The 27,925-nt window shown below is 37.5% G+C and overlaps 1 protein-coding gene across 1 annotated transcript in view; it reads right to left on the minus strand.

Annotated features, from left to right (window-relative positions):
* Nucleotides 1–27,925, minus strand: part of PTPRM (protein tyrosine phosphatase receptor type M) — a 495,619-nt gene that overhangs the window by 58,660 nt on the left and 409,034 nt on the right. The window contains 2 exon segments of the mRNA XM_032222734.1: nucleotides 2,990–3,066; nucleotides 5,746–5,833. Of these exon segments, the coding sequence (XP_032078625.1) occupies nucleotides 2,990–3,066; nucleotides 5,746–5,833 (165 nt within the window).

The following is a 27,925-nucleotide window of genomic DNA, read 5'->3' on the forward strand; positions in this document are numbered from 1 at the left end:
CTACATATAGTTTTATAATTTATGTATTTGCATAATTACAAATGCATATATAACTGCAAATGAATATATAACTAAAATCTGGTCTACCTAAAGGTCATCTTTATTGACTTACACATATCTGTAAGAATTACTGAATGCAATGTTATTCACAGCAGTATCCTACTAATTATATGACTAAAGTTAATACTAGATGTTCACAATCTTTTGCAATTAAATCCTTATGAAATGTTTTCAAATTATCATGGTTCACAAGTGGAAAAATCATTTTACTGAATGCATGCATTTGGACTGGTTGTTCAAATCAAGTTGGGAAAAAAGATAAAACAATTTTTTCCCCTAAAAGTCATAAACATTATAAATATATATTGTGTGAGCAGACTACCTTAATAATTTAGATTTTAGAGAACACCAAATAATTGATATTTATTTGGGTCTAGAAGAAATTGTATTTTAAAAATTATTAAATATAATATTTATTTATATTTATACAAAGATGTATATGTATGTATGTATGATGTGTGTATGTGTATATATATACACACACATACATATACATACATACATGCATGTACATGTGTACGTGTATGTGTACGTACACGTACACACATACACACACACACACGCACACACACACACATATATATGTATATGTATGTATGTGTGTGTTGTATTTGTGCTGATAAATAAATAAAGGGAGACTAGTATAGATCTATTTCAAGCTATTTAGTTCTCATCAGCTAGCCATACCCTTACTGGGATTAGAACCTGTGCTGTATTACATCAAGCTATTTAGCTCTCATCAGCTAGCCATACCCTTACTGGGATTAGAACCTTTGCTGTATTACATCAGCACAGGTTCTAATCCCAGTAAGAGTATGGCTAGCTGATGAGAGCTAAATAGCTTGAAATAGATCTATACTAGTCTCCCTTTATTTATTTATCAGCACAAATACAACGCAAATGTAACAAAGGCAACAGTAAAAATATTGGGTTTCTGTCTGGATGGTCTCTTGTGAGAAGAGACAGAGAATGGAAGCAGTAGACTTCCTCCCATATTTGGGCATACCAGGGGTTGTGACACTAAATACATACATACATACATACATACATACATACATACATACATGAATTGCCATTAAATGAAGTGATTTAAAGTGTCTTATCATTAATAATTTACTAGAGAGACTCCAAACTATATTAATTGTCTTATTATTAGAGTAGCTTTAGTGTTATACAGCAAGAAGAAAACAGTTAAGAAACATTAAATAATGATTTAGCTGAAGCACTACATCTTATCTTGGTAAATAAACTATTGAATTAATAATTGAATTACAATTTAGTTTCAAACGAATTAGTTCAAAACTGGATCCAGACTCAGTTACATTTGAGAATATAGCCATTTAAATAAATTGACTTTAATTAGTCACTTCAGAGGATACTTTCTAAGTATGATTAGGATACTTCCAGATGCCCAATTTTTCCATTACCTGAGTTGTCCAATTTCCCACTTGCAACCAAACAGAGTTTGGCCAGGACCAAACCAGGACCCTTTACTGTGAGCCTATAGTTTGCACAGTCAATCAATATACAGTAGATGTTTCATGACCAATAACCAAACAGAGATGTCTCAGCCAATTTGTGCTCAATCACTAGGAAGCAACCAAGTCTCTCTGCCACTTAACAAGAATACTATGGACAGCTGATGTTTCTATAAGGTTTCTTGAAAATGGAAATCTTGTTTGCAAAAGTCTTGCGGATGAGTAACAATACTCAGGTACAAATGCAATGGTGATTGGTAAGCAATGGTGCAAACTGATTATGAATTAATCTGCTATGAGTGAACTTGTAGCAATTTTTTAAAGTAGGTATCCAACATAAACAATAATGTTGAGACTGTTTAATTAAAAGTGAAATAACTCCTTCTAATATAACATCAATATTCAGAAATATATAGCACATACCAAAAATCAAACCCCATAGGCCATTCACAATGTTTTATTAATTAATTTTTTTCAGATAAAATCTTACTCTACTAAATGCTTAAAGTTCATAGGTCTTTGTGGTGTGATTGTGGTACAACCTGTATATATTATACTCATGTGTATGCTAAGGTAGCATGAAAGTGTCAATTTTAGAAAAATGATAAGGTTTTATACCATTAAGGTATAAAAAGTCAAGGTAAAATATAAATTCAGATTATTACATTTTGGAACAATACATTATATGCAAAAAATATTTGAATCACTTTGTAGGCTGGGACTTAAAATGGCATTGTTGCTTAATATTCACTCCTACTTTTATTTCATTGAGTCCCTCCACCTACTGTCTCTTAAAGAATTTATTCTAATGTAAAACATTAAGTTAACATGATGGAGGATGAACAAAGAAGCAATGTTAAATAATTAATCAATATACATATTTAATGAGATGTCTTGTTTGCATCAGAAGTTCTAGTTAACAGATGCAGATCCCATTCTGAAGGTTGCTTAAAAGTAGATGGATGATTGCAAGCTGCTGCATTAAAAATTATGGAGTTTGATCATGTCAATCCTGCAAACAGCTTCTTTTTAAAATTGGAATTACTATATTCCAAACTTTGACGAAAAACTATAATTAATGGGACATATAAAACTTAGGAGAAAAAGTAGCCAGATGAAATTATTGGGAACTTTTTATTCCATAATAACAGTGGTGGGTTTCCATTTTTTTTTACTACCAGTTTGCTCATGCATGTCACTCTTCTGCACATGAGCAGAAGTCTCCTGGCGGGTGGGAGGAGCCTCCTGCTACCGCCATCACTAACAGTTCACCCGATCCGTGCCGAACCGGGAGCAACCCACAGCTGCATAATGCAACTTTAGGAAATAAACAATTTAATTTTCATATGAGCAAATCTTTGGTAGTTCTATATATATTATCTAGTTTTAAAAAGGCATAAAACAAATAATATTTGAACAAGCTGTTATATTTGTTATAATAGTATACTTACATCAATATAATTTCCATTAATATAGTCTGAGTTTAAATCCCCTTCGACAGGCTGCAGTCTCACTCGAGAATGATCATCTAAAAAAATCCCACAAAAATAAATTAAATAATTTGTATTCTGCTCAGTAGTCATAAAATAACACTGATTAGTTATATTTGTATTGGAAGGAATACCAACTTACTTGTAAATATATATTTTGATCCCTAATACTATCATTAGTTTCAAAAGGCTGGTTTTGCTTTTAACAGATCTTAGACTGAACTGCTAAGTTAATTGTAATTCTTACTATTTCCCCCCCTCATCTTTGTGGATCACAGCATTTCTTTCATTGCAATATCTCACGAAGATGTTTTGAGAGTTTCTTGAATTAGTACTCTACTTGTATATACCACATAAATATTGGTTTAGTAGAAAAAAGATGGGATATGGAACAAAATAGGAAGCAGAGAATAATAAATGATATTGCTAGGGACATGGCTGTCTGTTCCTGAAATGATGTTAGTCAAGTTCTTCACATAAAGTATAAAAGATGCAGATAGTATCCTATTTTTTCATTCTTTAAATCTTGTTTTCTTTGGGAATTTTGAAAAAGGAAAAAATGCATTGAAAAATATAGACCTAAATTGAAATGTATATAGAAATGAATGACAAATACAGACAAAAATTCAGGCAATTGCCAGTTGTTTTCAAAGTATGCTTCCCAACTTCCATTTTGTCACATTTATGTGTTGATAGTTAGTTAGCTGTTTAGACAGACAGACAGACAGACTTTATATACCCACATTCCAAAAGGCAAATTCAGGAATTAATAACACCTGGTTAAATTTATTTGCTATCTCATATTGTCTTTGTGTATATATGTATATTCTTTAAATAGTTACCCTACTAATTGCAAACAGTTAGTTTCTTCAATTTATAAGGAATAAAAAGTCCATGATTTATGTAATTCATTTAAAGTGAATTAATATAGTGATTTTATTTGGTTTTTATTTGATTAAGCAATCTTACAATCCTGCAGCAATTAAATGCATAATTAATGATATATTGCCAAAGAAAAACATACTTACTTTCCTGTTAGTCCACTGATTTAGTATTATGACATTTCATTCTTGCTTACATATAATTCATAATTCTATCAACTCATATCAAATTCCCTTTCAGTTGTATTTTACACATGGTAAGGGAGTGACATAAATCTAAAAGAAGTTTTTGATTGTTTAGATGAAAATGTGTTGGTGAGTTAGTGAAGGATATAAAAGGGATGACAGGTTCTGAATGTGGGATAAACCATTTTTGGTATTACCAAAGACCTTGGGAAAAAAGAAAAGATGTTCAAAAAAACCCCAAACAAACAAACAGTGAAAGTGGAATGACTGCAAGAAGAAAAAGCATGAATCCAATTTTAAAAAGTATTAGAAGAGAGATTAGCTTCCCAACAGAGTGAACAGACAGTAGTTATAAGGAAATATGGAAGCAGCTTGAAATACAGTGAAAAGTTATGTTACAAACTCACAGAAGTATGTGAATTACATTAATGGGAAGTATGATATAGTTTGTTTTGTGGACAAATTGAAAGAGACTGAAAGTATAAGAGAATGGTTGCTGCAAGAAATGAAGAGAGAAATATATTGTACAATGTTTATAGAGAAAACAGATATTGTAGTTCTATAAAAGGAGCCCAACGAGGCCAAGGAATGGTTAAAAGAGGCAGAGAAAATGCAAAGTAATATTGATGGCGTCTCCAGCATAGTGAATGGAATTAGAAATAAAAATAATGAAATGATCTGAGATGAAACTGAAGTGAAAGAGTGTTGGAGAGAGCATTTACAGGACTGGATTATTGGATGCTCACTTGCGCGAGCGGAGGGCTCCTTTGCTCACGCTCAAAGGTCCAGATGTCTTCCGCTCAAGCACTCACCGCTTGCATGAGTAGACCTTTGCATGGGAGCACAAATGCCTGCCACTTGCATGAGTGTAGCTTCATGTATGAGTGCAAGCACCCTTCACTCATGTTCCAAATGGACCTGTGTGGTGCATGGGCACCTGCCACTCACATGCCACCCCTTGCCACCAAGCTGGAAAGGTTGGGGACCACTGGAGTGCAGGCTATAGCAATGAACAACATTTAGGAAGTGCAGTTCAACTGGTAGATGTGTTGACCGATTTTATTTGCGTACTAGAGTAATTAAGAAATGCTGAATGAAAGAAGCGTTATTGTGCTGATTTAGTAAATGTTCATATTGTTCAGGACTTAGGCAAGAAGTTCCCTTAGTTGTTTAGTGTATTTATGGGGGAAAAAGGATAAGGGATGCCTACAATAACATTACAGCATATTGGTGAGGGGCATGTTTCTATGTGTATTACAGTAAGCAGATCATTTCCATGTTATTGGCAGATAACCCAAAATATCTGTACAAATATAAAGATAATTATATGATACAACAGAAGTAGCCATCATACACTTCATATAGTAAATGTTGTTTTATCTTCCTATTTTATCCACATATCCTTCCAGAGCTAGGCTCAAGAGACAATGCTACTCACTGAGTGCCACAGTTGACATCAGTATTCTAGCCACAAACATTTGTTAATTCCTTTATTTTGCTGTTTTTTGAACTCTTACACATTCATTCATTCATTCTAATAAGTAGAGCTCCTTTTTTTGCTCCATATACATAGTGCTACATATCAGTGGGCAGTGTTGTCAGTTACTAAAAGGAGTTTGCACAGTAGTACATTATACTGCCAACACTTACATGCAATGATATTCCCATATCTATTCTTCATGCGGTTCTCATCTTTTTTAGCAGAGTCCCATGGTGCAGACTGTCCTTCAAAGAAACTCTGTTTAAAAAAAAAAAGGCAGGGGAAGGAATGGCACATTAAGGGAAAGAATGTGCAGCAACGTTACGGAGAAACTCACACAAAAATGTAAATTATTAGGTGATAGACTATTAGAATTTAGAAACTATCATAACATAAAATATTAATTAGAGATATGCTCCTATAAAAATGATTTGGAAGAAGTGCTCCCAATCATCCAAAAGACAACAACTCTCTCCAATTTATTAAAACAGTCCTTTTCTTTTCATTTTTCTGTGTGAGCCTGATAAAAGCAGTCATTTCATTCAAGTTAATAGGGCTCTTAAGAGAGCTCACACAGAAATCTAAGAACAAGAGCAGTTGCTTTAATAAACAATTGAGAGGTGCTGTGTTCGCAGTGTCACAAAAATACTTGAATGACTTTTTAGGTGTGCATAGTCCTAATATGTTAAATCTCTCTCCTTGACAAATACAATCTTCATAAACCTTCAAGCAGAGACAACAGAAGCAAAGGCAGATAGATTGATTTAGGAATGTTGAATATTTACAAAATCATCATGAACAAAAGAGACGGAATTAGTGAGATCAATTATATAACAGCTTGTAAAATAAGCATCCTCAACCTGTTGCCTTTGAGATAAATTGAATTATAAAAGCTCAGCCTACTGTTATTGTTTAATATTATTTTTGTATGTGGTTAAATTGTATGTTCTAAGCAACCCACAGCCAATGTGGGAACAGATACTCTCTCTATGTGAGAGAAGATGCATTTATTCTTCATGGTATAATTTTCATCTCCCTTCCCATACCCCGAAGATCTTTAACTTTGCAGAATTCTGGGGCTTTGATGCAGGATTTCTATTCCTGCTCTTAAGGATGACTTCCTTTCAGGTACTTTGGTCATCAATCATGGCCTCCTTTGGGTGGTTCTGCCAAATGAAGTTAGGTAGAAGTCTATCAGAGAGAAAGCTATTTCTAGGACTTCTGGTCAAACTCTTTTTCTCTAATCTTTCTACGGCTGCTTATCTGCTCCCTATATGTTTCTCAGAAATCTAAGATATTGATTTTCTTCCAGGTTTTTGATTTTATTTAAATGCCTGTATTGTTTTGCAATTTTGACTATAGAAATCTATATTTCATCTCCTGTTTTCTTATACATTTATTAGTTCTAGATTAAAGGGTTAGTTTTATTCTTCTAATAAGTTTATAATTTACCCTAGGGACTCTTATGATTGGGCAGATTTTCAATACACAATAATACAAATATAACCATATGTCCTGAAGTGCTGCTTAAAATTGTCTTAAATAAAGCATACACAATGAGGCAGGCCTATTATGTGTGACCTCTAATACATTTACATAATTGCAGTTCCATTATTAAATATTCCTTTACAAAGAAAACTGACTTTTTTATCATTTTGTATAGCAATAGCAATAGACTTATATACCGCTTCATAGGGCTTTCAGCCCTCTCTAAGCCCCCAACAATCTGGGTCCTCATTTTACCCACCTCGGAAGGATGGAAGGCTGAGTCAGCCTTGAGCCGGTGAGATTTGAACCGCTGATCTAGCAGTAGCCTGCAGTGCTGCATTTAACCACTGCGCCACCTTGGCTCTTGTATACTTATGCTTTCATTCCAAAGAACTGTTCTAGATTTAAAACACTTTGCATTCAACATCTCTTATAATGCTTATAGGTATAAATCCTTTTTGAATATTCTAGAAATGGGGGAGGGGGGAACACCTCTGCAAAATCTACTTGATCCTGAAGGTTTCCATACCAATTCAGAGTTCATTAGTGATTTGGCACAGTCTTCATATGGAAGAGCAATTGTTATCTTTTTTTGTTTATATCCCATTTTTAATTGGATGAACATGTTGACCCGAGGAAGCAAATGCTTTCAAATAAAAATTGCCCCCTTCTTACCAATATCATTAAATGGAATGTGCTAGCATTTTTTACCCAGCACTAGGATTCATAAAAATATTGAATGTCAAGAGGAAGACAGATTAAATCAAGTTGGTTTAAACTTAGCAATTGTGACCAGTAAGCAAAGTTGCTCTCTGATGGAAGTGGAAGCACTTTGCTTCTTTATTAAGCAAACAACTCATTAACAACAATTAATTGTGAAATTTGTTTTAAAGGAAAAATAATAATAGGGAGATATCAGCTTTTTTACAGGTAGAAGTTGTAAACTGCTTCATAACAGCATTAGGTGTATTTCATGATTTGATATGCCTAAAATTGCTGCCTGTATGCCACTGCATATAAAAGAAACAAAATGCACATGGTGGTGGGTACTGTTCAAATGTGCTATTATCTGCTTATCTGATATGCTATAAATTTATACTTTCTCTTTCAAGAAAAAAATAAATTGTGATCGAATCTTGTTCATTTAAAAATTAACATTCTAAGCGAGGAGTGTCAAACTCGTGTTGTCACATGATGCATCATGACTTTTTCCCGCTTCATTAAACCAGGTGTGGCTAGTGCGTGATGCACCTAGGCCAAGCATTTGACACCCCTGCTCTAAGCCATAGTACAAAGTATATTTTAACTGTAAATTTCTTGTTACTTAGATAACAAGATCTGTTTATTTGATATTTTAAATGTCAGTTCTATTGCCATAATTCCATCCATCTAACCATACAAACACACACGCACACACGTGTGTGTGTGTCTGTGTATTCAAGTTACCCTTGAATTTTGGTAACTTCATGAATGGGTCCATGCAGTTCATTTGGCAGCAGATCAGAAGTGGCGTGCTTGACTTCTTCAGTTATATTTTTAAACTACCGTGTGCAAGGTTGAGAAACAGTGACAAGCTGTCACCCATGTGGCCTTTGTGTACAAGGGAGGATTCCACCCTTAGATATCCCTACTCCTAATCCAATGTATTAACCATACTGGTTTTCCTAATCAATAACACACAATAATATATGAAATCAGCTCGTTGTCACCTAAATAATATGAATAAATAAAATCACTGGACAGGTTCTTTTAGGCACAATTGCTGAGTAAATCACAGCAAGGCTGGCACCACAGGATATTATTTACAAACTACTCAATGCGGCTTTCACTTTATTCAAGGTTATTAACCACAGAATCATACCTTTCTGGGGGGAAAATGCAGCTTGCTCTAACAATCAGAATAAGTGAGGGGCAGTGCTGACTCCCTTTTTTGATGAAAGGAGAGGCTGAATTTACACAGCATGCTCAACTGAGCTAAAATAGATTTAAACAGTTTGTAAATCAGGGTGGTGGAAATACAGCCACTTATACTAGCACGTTGGGTATGAGCCAGATAGCTGCATTAAGACATGTTACGGTTTGTTTATATAGGTGTAGTATATTAAGTGAATGAATACAGCAATTGGGATTTGTTACATAGAGGTCAATGTTTCTGCATGCTTTGAACTCGATCACTGTGTCTTTTCTCTGAAATTTCTCAAAAGAGCATTATCTAATTCTCTGCCTAGAGCTTTCTAGAATATCTTGTCCCGATTTAATTCATTTCCCTATCAATCCTTTATGTGTCCAAACACCATCATGGACTCTGACATAAAGTAAAGAAATAATGTCCATATGTAGATGCTGACTCATTAGAAGATTGCTACTATCTGGTTTATGTATGCAACCATTTAGGTCAAGTCAGGGGTGATACTCAGCAGGACCATTTACTGCATGATAAAAAATCAACCTTGGTTTTTATTATGCAATTAAGAAATACTATCCATCGTTGTATCACTGCCGCTTGTTTATATTTATAAAATCGAGTTCATAAAGTTTAACTTCAAACTTTTCTTACTTTTTCTTTGCTTCTAATCTTAATTCCACTTTTCCACACTTCTCTCCAGGAGCAAGATGCATTCACAATGCAGTTAAAAAACTTTAAAAAAATGCCTTGACTGTTGTTTAAATACGTGCCATATTCTAAAATGGTGGAAAGAGTACCAATTCTGCAGATACATATAGTGGAGAAAACGTATTAGCTAAAGAGGAACACAAGAGATACATAAAATATTTGATCCCTCGACTTACTATTAAAGAAAATAAAAGCAAAACATGTTTTGCTTTATGTATAGACATAATGCATGGTAGTTTAAAGTTTGAGAGGTCCTAATCTGGCCAAAGAAAAAGCTGGACTATTTAAATTTTTGCTGGGATAAATCTGGAGAAGTTTTAAAGAACAAGTAGGGCAAAAATGATGCACCTTTTTTGTTTCTCCTTTATTCCTCTGCATAGTGTCTGTGCCAGACCACCTGTCAATTTTCCTGGTGCCTGTCTTCTTACCTTCTGTAAGCCACTGTGATGCTTGAATCTGAGTTGCATACCAATGTAGCCTGCCACCCCATCCTTTCTGCCTCTTCTTTCCTACTGCCACCCTGAAAGCACCAATCAACCTACCTAATTAACCCAATCAACCACTTAAATATGAGCCATTAATTTGCTACAGCTGCAAAAAAAGTAAATGCAGTTCTTGACTGCATTAACAGAGGGATAAAATCAAGATCACGTGAGGTGTTAGTACTACTTTATAATGCCTTGGTAAGACCACACTTGAAAAACTGCATCCAGTTTTGATCACCATGGTTCAAAAATATGTTGATACTCTAGAAAGAGTGCAGAGAGGAGCAACAAAAATGATTAGGGGACTGGGGGCTGAAACATGTGAAGAACAGTTGTAGGAACTGAATATGTCTAGTCTGATGAAAAGAAAGGCTAGGGTGAGTCCAGATAACAATCTTCCGATATCTAAGAGGCTGTCACAAAAGAGAGAGAGTCAATCTATTCTCCAAAGTACCTGAAAGCAGGACAAGAAGTAATGGATGGACAGAAATCCAATCTAGAACTAAGGAGAAATTTCCTGACAGTGAGAACAATTAATCAGTGGAATGGCTTGCCTTCAGAAGTTGTGAGCACCCCATCGTTAGAGGTTTTGAAGAAAAGATTGGATAGCCATTTGTCCAGAATGATATAGGGTTTCCTGCTTGAACAGGTAGTTGACTAGACGACTTTCAAGGTCGCTTCCAATTCTGTTATTCTGAGAGTGTAGTTCCAAGTAGTTCCAGCCAAATAACCAAAGAGAAACTGGGAAAGGCAGAGTAATCCCAACACATTTGCGCAGCCTGCATAAGGACACTTATTTATTATTTATTTATTTTCTTTCATAAGTTCAATATGATATATGAACTTTTTACTTGTGATTTCTGAAAGGTTTTGTCCCTAAATTAAAAACTTGAATAGCAAAAAATAGTCTTCCCTATTTAATTAGAATTACTACAAAAAGGAAACTTAATAGAATTCTAGCACCTTTTCTTCCTTTTAAATTCAAGATAGGTTTTTTAAGAAGCATAATTTTTATATGGAACTTATTTTTCATTTATCTGAAGAATATACTAGGAACGACGATTACAATTCTAATTTAGCAATATACTTCTTGGCAAAGTAATTAGCTATAACTTTAAATAATGTGTCTTCAAAATTTATCTCTAAGACAATGAATAGAATGGCTAGATAAGATTTTATAATTCTCCTCTTATAGAAATCCCTTAGGTACAATATGTACATTTATAGTGTAATTAATGTACAGAGTATATTATTTCCAACTTGTGTAGCAAAATTTAGGCTTGTTTGTTTCTCTTATGAAATAAAAATGCTACCAGGAGAGTTTAAACAAATGCTTGCTTTGCAATATATGTTGCCTTTTCACAAATAAATTCCATTTTCTATTCTTTATAGCCTGTAATTAAAGTGTTGTTCCTGACTATATCTCATATATTCTACAGCAAGTCAGTGAACCTTGGAAACACCCATAATAGAGGAAAGTCTATAATATTACACCATAAAATGAAAGCTCTCCATGAATATCAACTACTTTGCATTTTCAAAACTATCTCCGAATGCAACGCATAAGGAAATGAAACATCCCAATAGACGAGCATATTTTTTGTGTGTGCAAGATACATGCCTGGAGAATCAATAACCTCTTCCAGATTACCCTGCTCTTTCCTCATCAATTTTCTCAGGATATAATTACACATATCAACTGTACCACCCAGGACACTACAAGTACAAAATAATACCAAGATATTTAAAGCTAGAGGTACCATTTCCCATGAACAGATATATTATTAGCTAGAAGAGTACATATGTCAGAATTATATACTGTATCAGGTATTGAGGTCTTTCATGCAGTATAGATACAATTTTCAAAGACAATTCACTTGTATAAGCCACAACTAAAATTACAGGTGAATATAGACTGGGCATTACATAACAAATTGTCCTAATTATTCTCAATATTTTATTTATCAAAATGCAAATAAAACCCTAAATTTCAAGGAGGGACTTTTAGCTCATTCAGATTTTAGATAAAAACCCATCTATAGTTTCTTATTCAATACACCAGCTTAAGAATGCTTCAAACAAAATGTAATAGAGATTATATTCCAATTCTTGTTTCTCTAAGCAGATCAAAGAGCAGAAGAATTCTGAGAACTGCTGAACTAGAAAGGCAGTAACCTGAACCAAAACAGCACAGTGATGCTACTACAGAGGCATAGACTTTGTTTAATAAGATTCCTTACAATGTGAATCGTGCACTCGACTTGCAAGTGTGGACACAAGCAGGTACAAAGTGTATAATTACTGAAAGCAAATTGATGAGATTGATCCTAGTTCCACCAAAACATCGCAGGATGTGCTTTACCATCTCTGCTTTTTTCCTCATTATATAGTAACACTACTAAACCCAGCACACGCTGTATTAGATTTATTTTCTAATATTTCTAGCATTTATACGAAGCTTAGAGGTATGCTTGAAAATGGCAGTAGTGCAGAATGCTAATATTTTATTCTGGAACATGACTGGTTATCAGTTAATTTTTGTTAATTAAAAGCATTTTTATTAGTAGATCAAGTTGTATGGGGACCACCAATATAGTTTCAATAATAAATCTTATGGTCATGCAGTACTATGAGATTTATGCTTTTTTATCACTTTATGCTTTCCTGGTCACATCACACTTGGAATATTGTGTCCAGTGCTGCTTGTCACAAGACATGAAGGACATGGAGAAAAACCCAGAAATAGCAATAGGGATGCTGAAAATCTGGGAGATTAAATCCCATGGAGAACAATTAAAGGAAGTGAGTATGTTTACTCTAATGAAGCGAAGGTTAATGTGAAATATGACATCACTTTTCAAATATGTGAAGGACTGCTATATGGAAGAGGGTGGGGATTTATTTTCTATAGGTTCGAAGGGTAGGGCAAGAATGAGTAGATGTTTTATAGATGGAGGTCCAAACTTGAAATAAGGAAGAATTTCCTGCTTGTGATAGCTATGAAGCAGTGGAACAAACTGCCTCCTGGACTCATACGATTCCAGTCCTAGAAGTTTATCTGGCATGGTATCAGGAGTCCTTGATCATTTACCTGCAATGTTATTAGGAGATCCCCCTTGAGTAGGTAGTTGCAGTTAAAGTCCTCAAAGCTACTTTCCAACCCTATGTTTCTATGAAGATTAAGCAGAGTTTAGAAAAAAATATTTTTTATTCTAAAAACATCATTCTTATGTGAAGATTAAATAAAGATACATGTAGGAAATCATCATCATCAATTTATATCTTGCCTTTCTATCCAGAAATATGAAAAGAATGCACTAGAATAGGAAGCAATACTCTACAATTTTGTTGCAGGACTCTCATATAGCAATGAACCTGAACTTGCTGAATACAGTACTGATTTCCATTATTTGATATTCTGTTTGGCAGTGCAAATGAATTCCCCTCTGTTAAAATTTTACAGCATATCCAATGCATTAAATCATATTTGGCTCAAGCACTATATTAACCCCAGTATCAGTCTCTGCTGGAGGATTGCAAATAATGAAGAATCCCAAGCCGGCTTCCTTGATAATCCATGGTAATAGTAAATCACCACGACTATTTTATATTTAATTTCTTGGCTGAGTTTGTCCAAGGCTTAGCTGTTTGTCCTCCTTATGTCTTCCTTTGCTAGATTAAGGAGCTTTCTAATACACTGGGCTTTGTCTGAAATAAATTGCTTCGTACGTTATCACAAGTCCTCTGATATATTAATCAGAGTGCAAGTCTATTTTGAAATTCCTCTTTTCTCAAAACTGGGTTGATCCAGGGACGTGTATAAATATCACATAGATGTGGTGCCCAGTGGAGAGTTATGGATAGAGGGATCAAGAGAAAAATGAGCTAGAAATATGAGGTAAAAAGAGTGAATTCTAACAAGAATATTTTAAAATCCATGACAACTATGCCTATCAATGTGAATTATATTGTATATAATTATTCACATTAATTTAAATTCAAATATATTCATGTGCCTGTGACAGGAATGACTTGTTAAGCTTAGAAATATGTTCAAATACATCATCCAAGCAAAATTTTCTTCCAAATAGCCATTTGGTGACATGGTTCACTTGTCTTTGCTAGTTTTCAGCTGCTGCTTGACTTCATTTCTTTCCTTCATGGAAGGCTTAGAAAAATTTGGAATACTGCTTCAAATGCACATAGTGCTTTTAGTTCTAGGGCAGCGATGGTGAACCTTTTTTGGCTTGTGTACCATAAGGGGGGAGCGCAGGTGGGTAGTGTGCGGGCATACCGTACCCATAATGCAATGTGCGACCTCCCCCAGTGCGCATGAGAGGCACTCCCCCATTTATTGCATGCTTTTTTCACCCTCCCCAGGCTCCAGAGGCTTTATAGGAGCCTGGGGAGGGTGAAAACAGCCTCCCCGCCCCCTGGAGTCCCTCCGGAGGCTTCAGGGACCTTCAGAGGGCATAGAAGGAGCCTACGAGGAAACCAGAAGTGACTTCTGGTTTGCTCGTTGGATCGGTTTAAGCCCTCCGGAGGCTTCAGGGACCTTCAGGCGGCTTCCCTGAAGCCTCCAGAGGGCTTAAACCGACTCTACAAGCAAACCGGTTGCTCGTAGGGTTGTTTTTAGTCCTCCGGAGGCTTCAGGGAAGCCTCCTAAAGTTCCCTGAAGCCTCTGGAGGGCTTAAACTGACCCTACAAGGAAACCAGAAGTCCATCCCCGAACTTCCGGTTTGCCCATAGGGCTGTTTTTTGGCGCTCCGGAGGCTTCAGGGAAGTCCCTGAAGCCTCCGGAGGGCCTCCAAGGGGAGGGGCAGGAGAGGCTCTTTTCACCCTCCCCAGGTTCCTATAAAGCCTCTGGAGCCAATTCAGCTGGCCAGTGTGCGCATGTGCGCTGGCCAGCCAACAGGGCAATGCCTCGCATGCCCTAACAAATAGGTCCACGTGCCACCTGTGGCACGTGTGCCACCGGTTCGCCATCCTGGTTCTAGGGCACTATCTGTACATTAGAGGGTGAGATTGGTTGTGACTCTTCAAGGCCTATGTCTCTAAGATCCCCCGAATGGTTATTTTTCCAGGTGATCCCGCCCCCTGAAAGTCTACTGGGACCTGTGTAAAGATTTTTTAAAAATCTTTATAAGTACTGTTCCTTCTTTAGGATTTTTATTTTTCATTCTGGACTTCTGGGGGAGCAATAGCAGAATGAGCATGGCTTCACAAAAGCAGAAACAACTATGACAGAAATAGAGTTTGCTCCTTAGAATTTTTCTCGAGATCAAGAAGAGGATAAGGATGGCCTACAGGTTTGCTGTAGAATCTCCTTCTGAAGAGACCATAAAACAATGAATTCCAGCGTGTTGAGAGCTCTGGGAACACAGAGAATAGTCATCCTGCCTAAGCCATAACTTGCCACCTTTGAAAGAGCTGTTGGTTTGCCTACTTCCTCTCTTAACTGTCTTAGGAACATACTTATTATTGATTTCTTTGAAGTTAAGAAGGGCAAACTTTACTACATTGCTGGAAAGCCTTCTACCCTGGATGTGTTCTTCTAGAGTTCCAATGTTAGTTTAAGGATTAAATGAAAAGATTTATGTTGTGGAAAACAGCAAAAGTTGAATAAGTGGATTTTAGAAAGTTATAGGCTAGATAGACTTGAAAGAATATTTCCTGTGGGGTGTTTAAAAATTATATGTGTATGTCCATGTGCATGTATATGTATATAATATATAATATATAATATGTAATATAACATATAACATATAATATATAATATATTGAATTTAACTGTAAGAAATCCTCCCATGGGAAAATTTTGTTGATTGGAAAATAAACAGATGATAAGAGGGGACTTGATATTTGACTAGAGGAAACCGGAGAGAACAAAAAATTACTTTTAAAAGGGAGTAATTGGTAAAGCCATTAATAAAATGGAGCAATACTATTTGACTGTAAAAGAAATCAAGGCTGTTTGGGAACAATATACACAAAGATTACTTATGAGAATGTTTGATACAATAATAGAGGATATAGAAGAACAACAGATTGTTAGATAAAACAGGCACTGAAACTGATTCAAAGGTGGATTTGCAGATTAGTGGTGGGTTGCAGACGGTACGCCCCGGTACGGGCATACCGGTGCCTGCCGGGAACACAGAGTACCATTCTGGTATGGTGCTCTGGAGGGCCCACCATCCTGCCCGCCTTACCTGTATTTGAGCTCTTGGGCGCTTCTGCGCACACAGCGTATGACTCCTGCGCAATGCTCCACCGAGCAGCTGGAGCATCGCGGAGGCGGAGCGTCGCAGGAAGTAAGGATTTCAATCCCGAGTTACAAAAAAATGCTGGATTGTAGAAAAAAAATGTTTGGATCTGCAGATAGTCTTTAGTAATGCCAGTGTACAAGTGTGATATGAAAAAAGATGCCTAAAAAGATTTGCAAATCAAACCAGCTAATGTCTTAAAAATTAAAGGGGACATACAAATAATAAATCAGAAGAGTGACTTGGAATTCCTTCTTATTTCAGACTTACAAAAGGAATGTGTAAAATCAAGGAAACTCTGAGAGGAGACAAACATTATTTGATGGCATGAAAGATTAAGTTTTTAAAGAGAAAGCCAAAGTTTTACAAAATGAATCTGTTTGATCAAGGTTTACACACACACACACTGTGGTTTCTGTTAGCTGTTAATGAGATATTTTTTTGACCAGGACTGAATAACGGGGCTTTAAAGATCTGTTTATAAATGGGAAAAGATGTATTTTGCTTTATTTCTTAAAGAAAGCAATAAGTTTGGATTTAAAAAATGGAAGTTTTTGATTAAGATTAAAATATGCATGTTAATATCTTTGGCAACTGTTAGTAGTATTTTATTGATTAGGGTTGAATAATGACTTTTTGTAATTGTATTACTGATAAGAAAGAAGTTATGGGAAGAAGAAATATTTTTTTTGAAAAAACCTGAAATATTAGAGAAAGTGTAAATTATTCAAATTATTTATATTTGTCTGGAGGAAATCTATATAATTTTTATATCTCTTCTCTTTCTTTTTCTCTTTCCACTATTCTTTTGTATATTTTTCTTAGTTTATATGTTTTCTTTTTTTTTGAAAATTTATTAATTTCATATATACATTCACAATTATATGATCTCATAACTGTTATTAATAATATGTATTTATAACAATTTTCCCCTACAGTTGACAATATACTTGAAATTGCTTTCTTACCATCCCATAACTCCATCTTATCTTACAACATTCCTACTTCTTCTTCCTTCCCTCCCTCCTTCCTTCCCTCCTTTCTTTCTTTATGTTTTTTAATCTTAGTATTTGTAAACTTTAATTATTGCTAAAAAGATAATTCTGAATTCTGAAAGAAAGTTATCATACATACGCTTGATGCATATGCATATCAAATTTATTTTAAAAATTTTAGAATTTAAATTTAAACCATTAAATTTTTTATTTTTACTTTGACTTTGTAAATGTAATAATAACTCTGTGAAAAACTTTGGTACCCTGTGATCATAAGCAAACAGTATTTTGTTAATAGAATTATCAACATTTTGTTGATAATTTCATATGCTTTGAAAGAAATTTTATTGAATTCAATGGTAAGTTGTTTAACCTGCTTTGAGGTAGCATATAACAGCAGTTGTGGAGAGCAATATTGTTTAAAGTCTAGAATTTTTAGATTTTTTAAAAAACACCCCTTAGCTAAGGAGCAGCTAATTAATCTAAAAATATGTTTCAGAATTGAAATGTTCTTTCACAAGTCTTTTAATAACAGGAGAAAGTAAAGAGGCTCTATAACAAAATTAATTTGGCAAATAAAAAAACCGTCTAATAAATTGTCTTTATCTACTGTAAGCTAAAAATAGGACCTGTCTTATTGTGTTGGTATAGTGTTGGTCATAAATTTCAAGGCAGTTTCATGAAATCTCCAAGAAAGGAAAAATGAGGTATACTCTGTAATTCTATTCTGTACCTTCTTCAGTCTTATTAAAAGCAGTTCATATCTATTTCTTTCTAACGCTTTCTTGATTTTTATCTTTCTATCACTGTTGCTTGTTATTCTCTAGTCTGATCGTTCACAGTTACATTAACACAGATAGACAAATGATCACATATACATATATTTCCGATGGGGACAAAGGGTTTTTCAGGGAACTACGATGATACTATATAGATAATTCTTGATAATACAACAGTAATTAGGAGCAGAATTTCCATCACTAAATAATCCAATCATTTACCGTGACAGCATTGTTTAATGACAGCAATCCCTGCAGACCTGGTTGCTGTTATTAATTAAATCCCATGTTTGTTAGCATGGCAACTTTTTTCTGGCTTACCACAACCAGGTTATTGGGGAAGCTGGAAGGAAGTTGCAAGTAAGGAGGCAGGTGGCTGCAGCTGGGTGGAAGAAGATGTGAGAGGGTGAAAAAGAGTGAAAGGAGGCATATCAGGGGTTGTGGAGGGTGTCTGGGAGTACAAGAAAAGCATGCCGGATGTGTGTATCAAAGGTTATGGAGGATGCTCAAGGATACAAGGAAGGCAAGGTGGTTGAGGATAGTGTGTGATTTTTTTTTTAATTTATTTTATTAATATTTGTAGGCCGCCCTTTTCCCTGAGGGGACTCAGGGCGGCTCACATAAAATCGGGGAGGGGGAATACAGACGTTAAGATAGAGACATATAATAAAATAGTCAACAACATACATTCATCATTCGGGAGGGGTAACTATCCTTGTCCCCAGGCCTGACGGGCGAGCCAGTTCTTAAGGGCTATGCGGAAGGCCTGGACGGTGGAGAGGGTGCGAATCTCTACGGGGAGCTCGTTCCAAAGGGTCGGGGCTACTACTGAGAAGGCCCTCCTCCTTGTAGTTGCCAGCCGACACTGGCTGGCCGATGGGATGCGGAGGAGGCCTAATCTATGTGATCTTATTGGTCGCAGGGATGTAATTGGCAGAAGGCGGTCTCTCAAGTATCCAGATCCACTGCCATGTAGGGCTTTATGGGTGACTAATAGCACCTTGAAGCACATCCGGAGATCAACAGGTAGCCAGCGCAGCTCGCGGAGGATAGGTGTTATGCGGGTGAACCGAGGTGCACCCACAATCACTCGCGCGGCCGCGTTCTGTACTAGCTGAAGTCGCCGGATGCTCTTCAAGGGCAGCCCCATGTAGAGCACATTGCAGTATTCCAGCCTAGAGGTCACAAGGGCCCGGGTGACTGTTGTGAGAGCCTCCCGATTCAGGTAGGGTCGCAACTGGCGCACCAGGCGAACCTGGGCGAATGCCCCCCTGGTCACAGCCATTAAATGGTGGTCAAACGATAGCTGTGGATCCAGGAGGACTCCTAAGTTGCGAACCCTCTCTGAGGGGTATAGAGTTTGACCCCCCAGCCTGAGTGATGGAATATTGGTCGAATCTTTGGGAGGGAAACACAACAGCCACTCGGTCTTTTCTGGGTTGAGTACAAGCTTGTTAACCCTCATCCAGTCCATAACAGCTTCAAGGCCCCGGTTCATCACGTCTGCCGCTTCATTGAGTTGGCACGGGGCGGACAGATACAATTGAGTATCGTCCGCATATTGATGGTATCTAATCCCGTGCCTGCGAATGATCTCTCCCAGCGGTTTCATGTAGATGTTGAATAGTAGGGGGGATAAGACCGAGCCCTGAGGCACCCCATAAGTTAGGGGCCTAGGGGACGATCTCTGCCCCCCCACTAACACCGACTGCGACCTGTCCGAGAGGTAGGAGGAGAACCACCGCAACACGGTGCCTCCCACTCCCACCTCCCGCAGTCGTCGCAGAAGGATACCATGGTCGATGGTATCGAAAGCCGCTGAGAGGTCAAGGAGGACCAGGATGGAGGAGTGTCCTCCATCTCTGGCTCTCCAGAGATCATCGATCAATGCGACCAAAGCGGTTTCTGTGCTGTAACCGGGTCTGAAGCCTGACTGGAAGGGGTCTAGATAGTTTGCTTCCTCCAAGGACCGCTGGAGCTGGAAGGCCACCACCTTCTCGACAACCTTCCCCAGGAAGGGGAGGTTGGAAACTGGACGATAGTTATTAAGGATAGCTGGATCCAAAGATGGCTTCTTCAGGAGGGGTCTCACCACCGCCGCTTTCAGTGCGGCGGGGAAGTTCCCCTCCCGAAGCGAGGCGGTCACAACCGCCTGGATCCAGCCTCGTGTCACCTCACTGCAGTTAATAACCAGCCATGAGGGACACGGATCCAGTACACAGGTGGAGGTACTTACAGCCCTCATGGCCTTGTCCACATCCCCGGGGGTAACGTCCTGAAACTCAACCCAGAGCTGTTCTAGTTGGTCCTCCTGTGCCTCGGCTGGAACTGCAGGGGTGGAGTCCAAGTCCGACTGAAACCGAGCAATTTTGTCCGCTAAGAATTGGGCATAATCTTCAGCTCTGCCCTGCAAGGGTTCCCCCGCTTCCCTTTTATTCAATAGGGAGCGGGTTATCCTAAACAGGGCGGCTGGGCGAGACTCAGCGGACGCAACCAAGGTGGCTATGTGAGATCTTTTTGCAGCCCTAAGTGCCCTGGTGTATTCCTTGGTGCAGGTGGTTACCATTGCTCGGTTCGATTCGGACTTATCGGACCTCCAACGGTGCTCTAGGCATCTCCTCCGGCGCTTCATCTCCCGGAGTTCCTCGGTGAACCAAGGAGGTCTCCGGGATCCGCCGCCTCGGAGGGGCCGCAGTGGCGCAATCCGGTCGAGGGCCTCCGATGCTGCCGAGTGCCACGCAGCAACCAGAGTCTCTACCGGACTGTGGGCGAAAGTGTCAGGAATAACCCCAAGCTCTGTCTGGAACCTTGACGGTTCCATAAGGCGCCTGGGGCGGAACCACCTGGTCGGTTCCTCCTCCCTACAGTGGGGGTTTGGCCTCCGGAAGTCGAGCCTCAGTAGGCAGTGGTCTGACCACGACAGGGGTATGATGTCGTTCCCCCTCAGACCAAGATCACAAATCCACTGCTCCGAGAGAAATACGAGGTCAAGCATGTGCCCCGCCGAATGGGTTGGGCCTCGAATTACTTGGGTCAAGCCCATGGCTGTCATGGAAGCCATGAACTCCTGCGCCCCCTCAGAGTTTTCACCGAGCGACGGCAAATTAAAGTCCCCCAGGACCATCAACCTAGGGAACTCAATTGCCAGCTCGGCTACCGACTCGAGGAGCGAGGGGAGGGCTGCTGCAACGCTGTTGGGAGGCAGGTACGTTAGCAGCAGACCCACTTGACCCTTGAGGTCCAACTTTAACAGCAAAGACTCACACCCGACAATCTCCGGAGCAGGGACCCTACGAGGAACTAACGACTCCCGTATAACAGCGGCCACACCCCCACCCCTTCCCTGGGCTCTCGGCTGGTGTAGCACCTGAAATCCTTCTGGGCACAGCTCTACAAGGGGGACTCCTCCCTCCGGGCCCAGCCAGGTTTCAGTAATACATGCCAGGTCTGCCCTCTCGTCTAAAATTAGGTCCCGGACGAGAGGAGCTTTATGTACGACAGACCTGGCATTTAGCGACAACAGCCTGAGACCAGGGTCCTGACTACTCACGCCATCTGGTCTCGGAGTGGGACTCCTAGGGCCGGAAGGAGGGATCTCTGTAATGTAGCGAACCCTCCTTCCCCAGTAATGGCCTGCCCTAAAGTCCCCGCCGTATCTGCCCCTCCCTGTTACGACCGTAATACCCCGACCCTCTCCCGTGTCTCTAGTCCCCTCAACTGTGATGTGGTACAGGACAATGCAATGGAGGGACAGGGAGGAACAGGAGTGTGTGCAAGGTGTGAAGGATGCATGAGGGTATGAGACACATGACAAGAGTTGGGGAGGGTGTATGTGGGTGCAAGAAAGGCATGGCGAGGTTTGAGGAGGATGCACAAGGGTGGAAGAAAAGCATGGTGAGACTAGAGAGATCTATGAGGAGGGCACAATGAGGGTCAAGGAGCTGTACAATGCTGCAAGGGAGGCCTAGTGAGAGAATACACCTTGGTGTGTGTGTGAAAATACATGAGTGACAGGAAAAGTGTAGTGGGGCTCGGGGAGGGTGCACAAGTGTAAGAGAGCTATGTCAGCAACTTGAGTGGCAGGATGAGCACACAAGGATTAGAGAAGGGTGCACAGGTGGAAGAGAGCTATGTCGGCAAATTGCAACCTTCCTTGTCAGTTTCCTTATTGACTTTGTGGGAAACTGGAAGGGAAAGTTGCAAATAGATTATCATTGCAACTGGTCAAAAGTGTGAGCTGAATGCCAAGTGCCCAGATTATGATCATTGCTGAAGAAATGATTGTAAATTGAGGACTATCTATTAATTGTATCAACTAAATAGCAAGCTAGGAATGATAATCATCTTCCTCTTAGAATGTTTCCCAGCTACCTGATTTTCCAGAAACATTATGTTTCTTCTCTTAATAGCTAAAATTCTGCTTATCCTGAGTGAGAGGGAGGGAGGAAATGACTCCTGTTCTTTTCAAGAAAGCCATCTACACCAATCATAGTAGAGTAGGTTTTTTTCATTTTCAAAGCTTTGTCTTTAAATTGTGTTGCAGGCCAATTCTCATGGGTTGGGACATGATGATAGTTTGTCTCCTTGTGGTGTACCTGGGTTAGCACGATAGTGTGAACCAAATGACTAGCAACAATCGGCATCTAGACTACACTGAAAAATTGGCAGTTGGCAGTCAGATGTCTTTGTAGAACTCCTGGCTCTCTAAATACATGGGAACGTGTAAACAAAACGGATCTTCTAAAGCCCAAAGAGTGAAAGAGCACCATCAAGAAAGTGCTCTCAGCCTTTCGACGGCTGGCTCCATCACACACTGAATTCACCCACCCTGGACATTAACAACTGAACCACTATAAGTCCATGTATTTGCTGTATGCTAAATAAATAAATAAATCTCATGGGCTTTCTGGGGGAAACAAGTTTAAACAAAGTTGTCAGGTTCCTTGATCATGATGCTGTCCTACAACAAAGGGTTCTTGTGAAGAAATGAAGTAGTGACAGATCTGGTGTATTCATAAATCCAAGCAGACAATTAATTTTTTTAATCTTATCAACTTTATAATCTTATATCAACTTTATCTGAATCTATCCTGGGGAATTATGAGGACAAGAACTGAATCATATTCAGCTGACACTTACTCAGAGACAACTGCTGACTCTAGCAAGTCAGAGCTGTTTTCACAGTTTTAAACATAAGGAGAAAAGCATATTGGCTTAATCCAACATTCTATCCATCCAAGTGTCACTTCAATAATATTTTTAAACCACTGATTTGGCATAGATTTGGCATGAATATGTGAGTGATGGCTTTGCAAAAGCAAAGAAGTATAACAAAAACTCATATAGACACACAAACACATCCAGAGACAGAATGCATGTGTTAATGAATATTATCTTAGTGGGGAGAAGGAACACAAAATAACTTAAAAGTTATTTCAGGGCATTTATAAATATTTAAAATGTCTTTAATATAGGAATTAGTAAAACTCTCACTCTTATGGATATCAGATAATATTTTATTCTTTTACTAGCTTCTTTACTTATTTTGGTCTGTGTCCGACTTGGTCTATTCAAATATTATTCCCTCCATCATCCTCAAGTGTGACACATTAAACCTTCATTTCTACTAGCCAGGGAAGTTTTGTAATATTTAACATGTATGCTTTTAAATGGAAGACAATATTGCATAACTCTAGGTGTTCAACTACTAAGTGGATTCAGATTAACAATTAGGTGAGCCATTTTAAATATAACTCCATTTATTTAAAAATATTCAGGTGTTAACTGGCTAATAGACCACCTATGGTCTATTAATTGTATTCATCTATTCCAAATTCTATTTCTAGTGTAAAATTATAATTCAAGATATAACTACAGTATTCTTCTCAAACTAGAAAGGCTAGAAAGCATGAGACAGGGAGTTCTAGTCCTACTAAAATCATGAAAGCCAGTTGGGTGACTTTGGGCCAGTCACTCTCTCTCAGCCCAACCCACCACATAGGATTGTTGTTACTGTAGGGAAAATAGGAGGAGGAAGATGTGTTGGATGTTTGCTGCCCCAACTTATTTGTTAAAATAATAAAGGCAGGGTATAAAAAAAACCCAACCAAACAAATAAAATCAATTAGTTTGTCTAATCCTGTCAGCTTCTCATGGGTAAGCCTAGAATTAGAAACATTATGGTCAATGATTCAAATATGAACCTCTTTTTTAAACATGTTTATTGACAGATTAAGGAAACCTCAATGGGAATGATTAAAAGACACAACTCTCCAATGAAAATGCTTATAGTTAAGACTAAGGGAACTATTTGGAAAGAATTCTGGCAATTGTTAAGGCTAAAATATAAGCCCCAGTGGATACTTCTGGATGGGAGAAATAGTACCTACCTCTTCCTTGCTCTTGCAACAGACTGTCATTGTCCCAAACTATTTGTTTCTGATTAGTCAGAGCTAGTTCTCACAAATGTCTTGTTAAAGCATTACATTCTAAAGTGATCTTAGCATTCCAGATAAGTAAAATACACTATATTGCCAAAAGTATTCGCTCATCTGCCTTTACTCGCATATGAATTTACTGTGACATCCCATTCCTAATCCATAGGGTTCAATATGACGTTGGTCCACCCATTGCAACTGTAACAGCTTCAACTCTTCTGGGAAGACTGTCCACAAGGTTTAGGAGTGTGTTTATGGGAATTTTTGACCATTCTTCCAGAAGAGCATTTGTGAGGTCACACACTGATGTTGGACGAGTTTACATTGCCTATCGCTTTGTGGGTGAGTTGCTGTTGTTCCCAAACACTTCCAGTTTCTTATAATACAGCTGACAGTTGATTGTGGAATATTTAGGAGCGAGGAAATTTTACGATTTGTTGCACAGGTGGCATCCTATCACAGTTCCACGCTGGAATTCACTGAGCTCCTGAAAGCAACCCATTCTTTCACATATGTTTGTAAAAACATCTGCATGCCTAGGTACTTGATTTTATACACCTGTGGCCATGGAAGTGATTGGAACACCTGATTCTGATTATTTGGATGGGTGAGCGAATACTTTTGGCAATATAGTGTAGAATAAAGGGCAACACCTAATTTAAAATATTATTTTCATAAATGCAGCCTATTTTTTTGCTGCATGACGAACACTTCAACTGATTGTACTCTATAATAGACAAAGCATCTCTCACACTTTATCTCTGCACTGAGTTCTGAAGTACATTGTACAAATTTCATCATTTATTTCAAAATCAGTGCCCTAGATTTGCTACCCTACCTTGTCTATCAAGCTAACTGGGAACTGTACTTCTTTTTCCAGATGCATGTATGAATGGACTGGACTTTCTGAGTTCAGTTTGCCTTCTTTCTCATATGAACTTTCCTACCGATTAGGGATATTAAGTTTAGCTGAAGCTATGTTGTGCTAGGATAAACTTCACTGTTTTAAGTAATGTTTTTAATAATGCTTTTAAAACAAGCCTTTAGTGCCCTCTGAGCTTGGCTGTATATTTGCAGGCTTTTCATTACCCAATGAAATGGGTAATGTCATAATGTTACCTAGTTGGGTAATGAAAAATCTACAAGCAAACAAATACGCTCACAGAGCACCAAGGATTCGAGGTTTAATTGTGGTTATTAAGTGATAACTGCAGTACTGTAAGTTCCCTATACTTGCAACAGAAAATCCTCTGAAAAACAAGTACCTTTCTTTAATAAGAATTTAGTGAGTATATAGACTGAAATAAATATTAGATTTGTTTTAAAAAAATGTTTCTTAAGTTTTATATATTTTTGAAACATAATCAACCTTTTAAGGGGAAACTATTATATAGGAACACTAGAATGAAGTTGAAATAAAACAGATGAACTCTAGCTAATTTTATTTAACTGCTAAAGTATTTGAAAACTTTTTATCTAGTGAAAAAGCAATATTATAATTATAAAAATGGTAAGAAAAATATCTAATTAATTGTAGATAATTTAAAATGGCCACCAAAGTTATAGGAGTATTCCTGAATGTCACATTTGAAAAAGAAATCTGATATAAAATTTAATATATGTGTAAACTAGTTATGGACTATAATTCTTCCAATGGCCTTCTAAAACATTTAAAATTCATATTTTAAAAAATATATAAACCTTTAACATTTAAGTCATGGATGTTTGTTAAATAAGAATAAATTTCTTATTGACTAGGTAAGAATATACTTTTTCATTTTAATTTGTTTTCATATTGTGCTGATTAGTCTTCTTGATACTCATACATTAATTTGATGTTAATAATTATTTGAAGTCTTCAAATGAAGTAAATCATTCAAGTATGTAGGATTAAATTAACATTATTCTGAGAATATGTTCTTAATTTATTTAATTTTATAATGCTTGTAAATCTCTTATCTACTTATTTAGTGCTTTAATTTTTCCTCTTGTTCCTTGACTCTGCTTTTTTGCTTTCTAAATGTTTAATAAATATTTTAAAAATCAGTATAAAATGTAGACCAGGCATTTGTAATAATAAGAGCAATTTGCATAATTTATTAGTAAAGAAATGTATGCTTAATTGTTTTAAGGGATATAAAATCTGTGCTACTTTTTTTTAACAGTAACAAAATATACATAGAACCTTTTAGATGTATTGTCTATGAAAAATTCAGCATCCAGTTAATTACACATATATTTTAGACTAACCTTTTTTATTCTACATTTTTCTGATTACTTATTATCACCGTTCTTATATTCTATATTAGGAGTCTCCAAACTTGGCAATTTTAAGACTTGCAGATTTCAATTCCCAGAATTCCCCAGCCATCCATCTTACGGTGTTGGCAAACAATATTCAAAATGGTAAACTAGGTAAACTCTAGAGTTTACCAAAATGGTAAACTCTAAAACTAGGAGAGTTACTTCCAAATCTAATTTCAGGCATGAAAACTTACTGGGTGACTTAAGGTCAGTCAGCATCATCCTGTCCAATCTAATTTCTAGAGTTGTTGTGGGGGAAAATTAGATGAGGAAGTGTTAGATATCCTGCCTCCAGTAAGATATAAATTCAATAAATGTATGAATAAATAAATAAATAAATACAGAATATTTATCGCATATTTATAGCAGAAGCATATCACTTCTGTCAGCTCAAGGGCTACATCACATTTTCCATGATATATCAAGGGCAGGATCTGTATTCTGAGGAATTTTAAAATGGAAACATGAGTAAAATGTAAACTATTGCAAATCTCTGGTTTGTAATGCTGTAGAAATGTAGACAACTGATCAATCACTCAATAAAGTGCTTTAAGCCTATGCAAACCTGAAAGCAGTTATTTGACTGCTTAACCCTCACCCCTTGCCCTCAAACTCCAAAGAAAATGAAAAATAAAGGTCGAAAATGTTTGGCGCATTTACTCTAGGGTAGTTCTAAGATGTTGGCCATTTTGATTATCTACCCACCTGGTTTATATCCTAAATATTTAGCAGCTCTTTCTGAATAAACATTGAAAAGAAATTGCTTTAAAGATCCAGGCAGAATCTAATTCAATTTATAAAATAACAATACCATCAATAAATCTTTACTTTTATATCATTATTTATGTTCAGGATGTAGCTTGATAACTACCGTATTTATCGGCGTATAACACGCAGTTTTAAAACTAAAATTGCAAGCTTAAACCCTGCCTGCGTGTTATACGCCGATACTGCGTGTTATACGCCGGGTCCCAAACTGCCT

The sequence above is a fragment of the Thamnophis elegans genome, chromosome 8 (genome assembly GCF_009769535.1).
Source record: "Thamnophis elegans isolate rThaEle1 chromosome 8, rThaEle1.pri, whole genome shotgun sequence".
NCBI classification, from domain to species: Eukaryota; Metazoa; Chordata; class Lepidosauria; order Squamata; family Colubridae; genus Thamnophis; species Thamnophis elegans.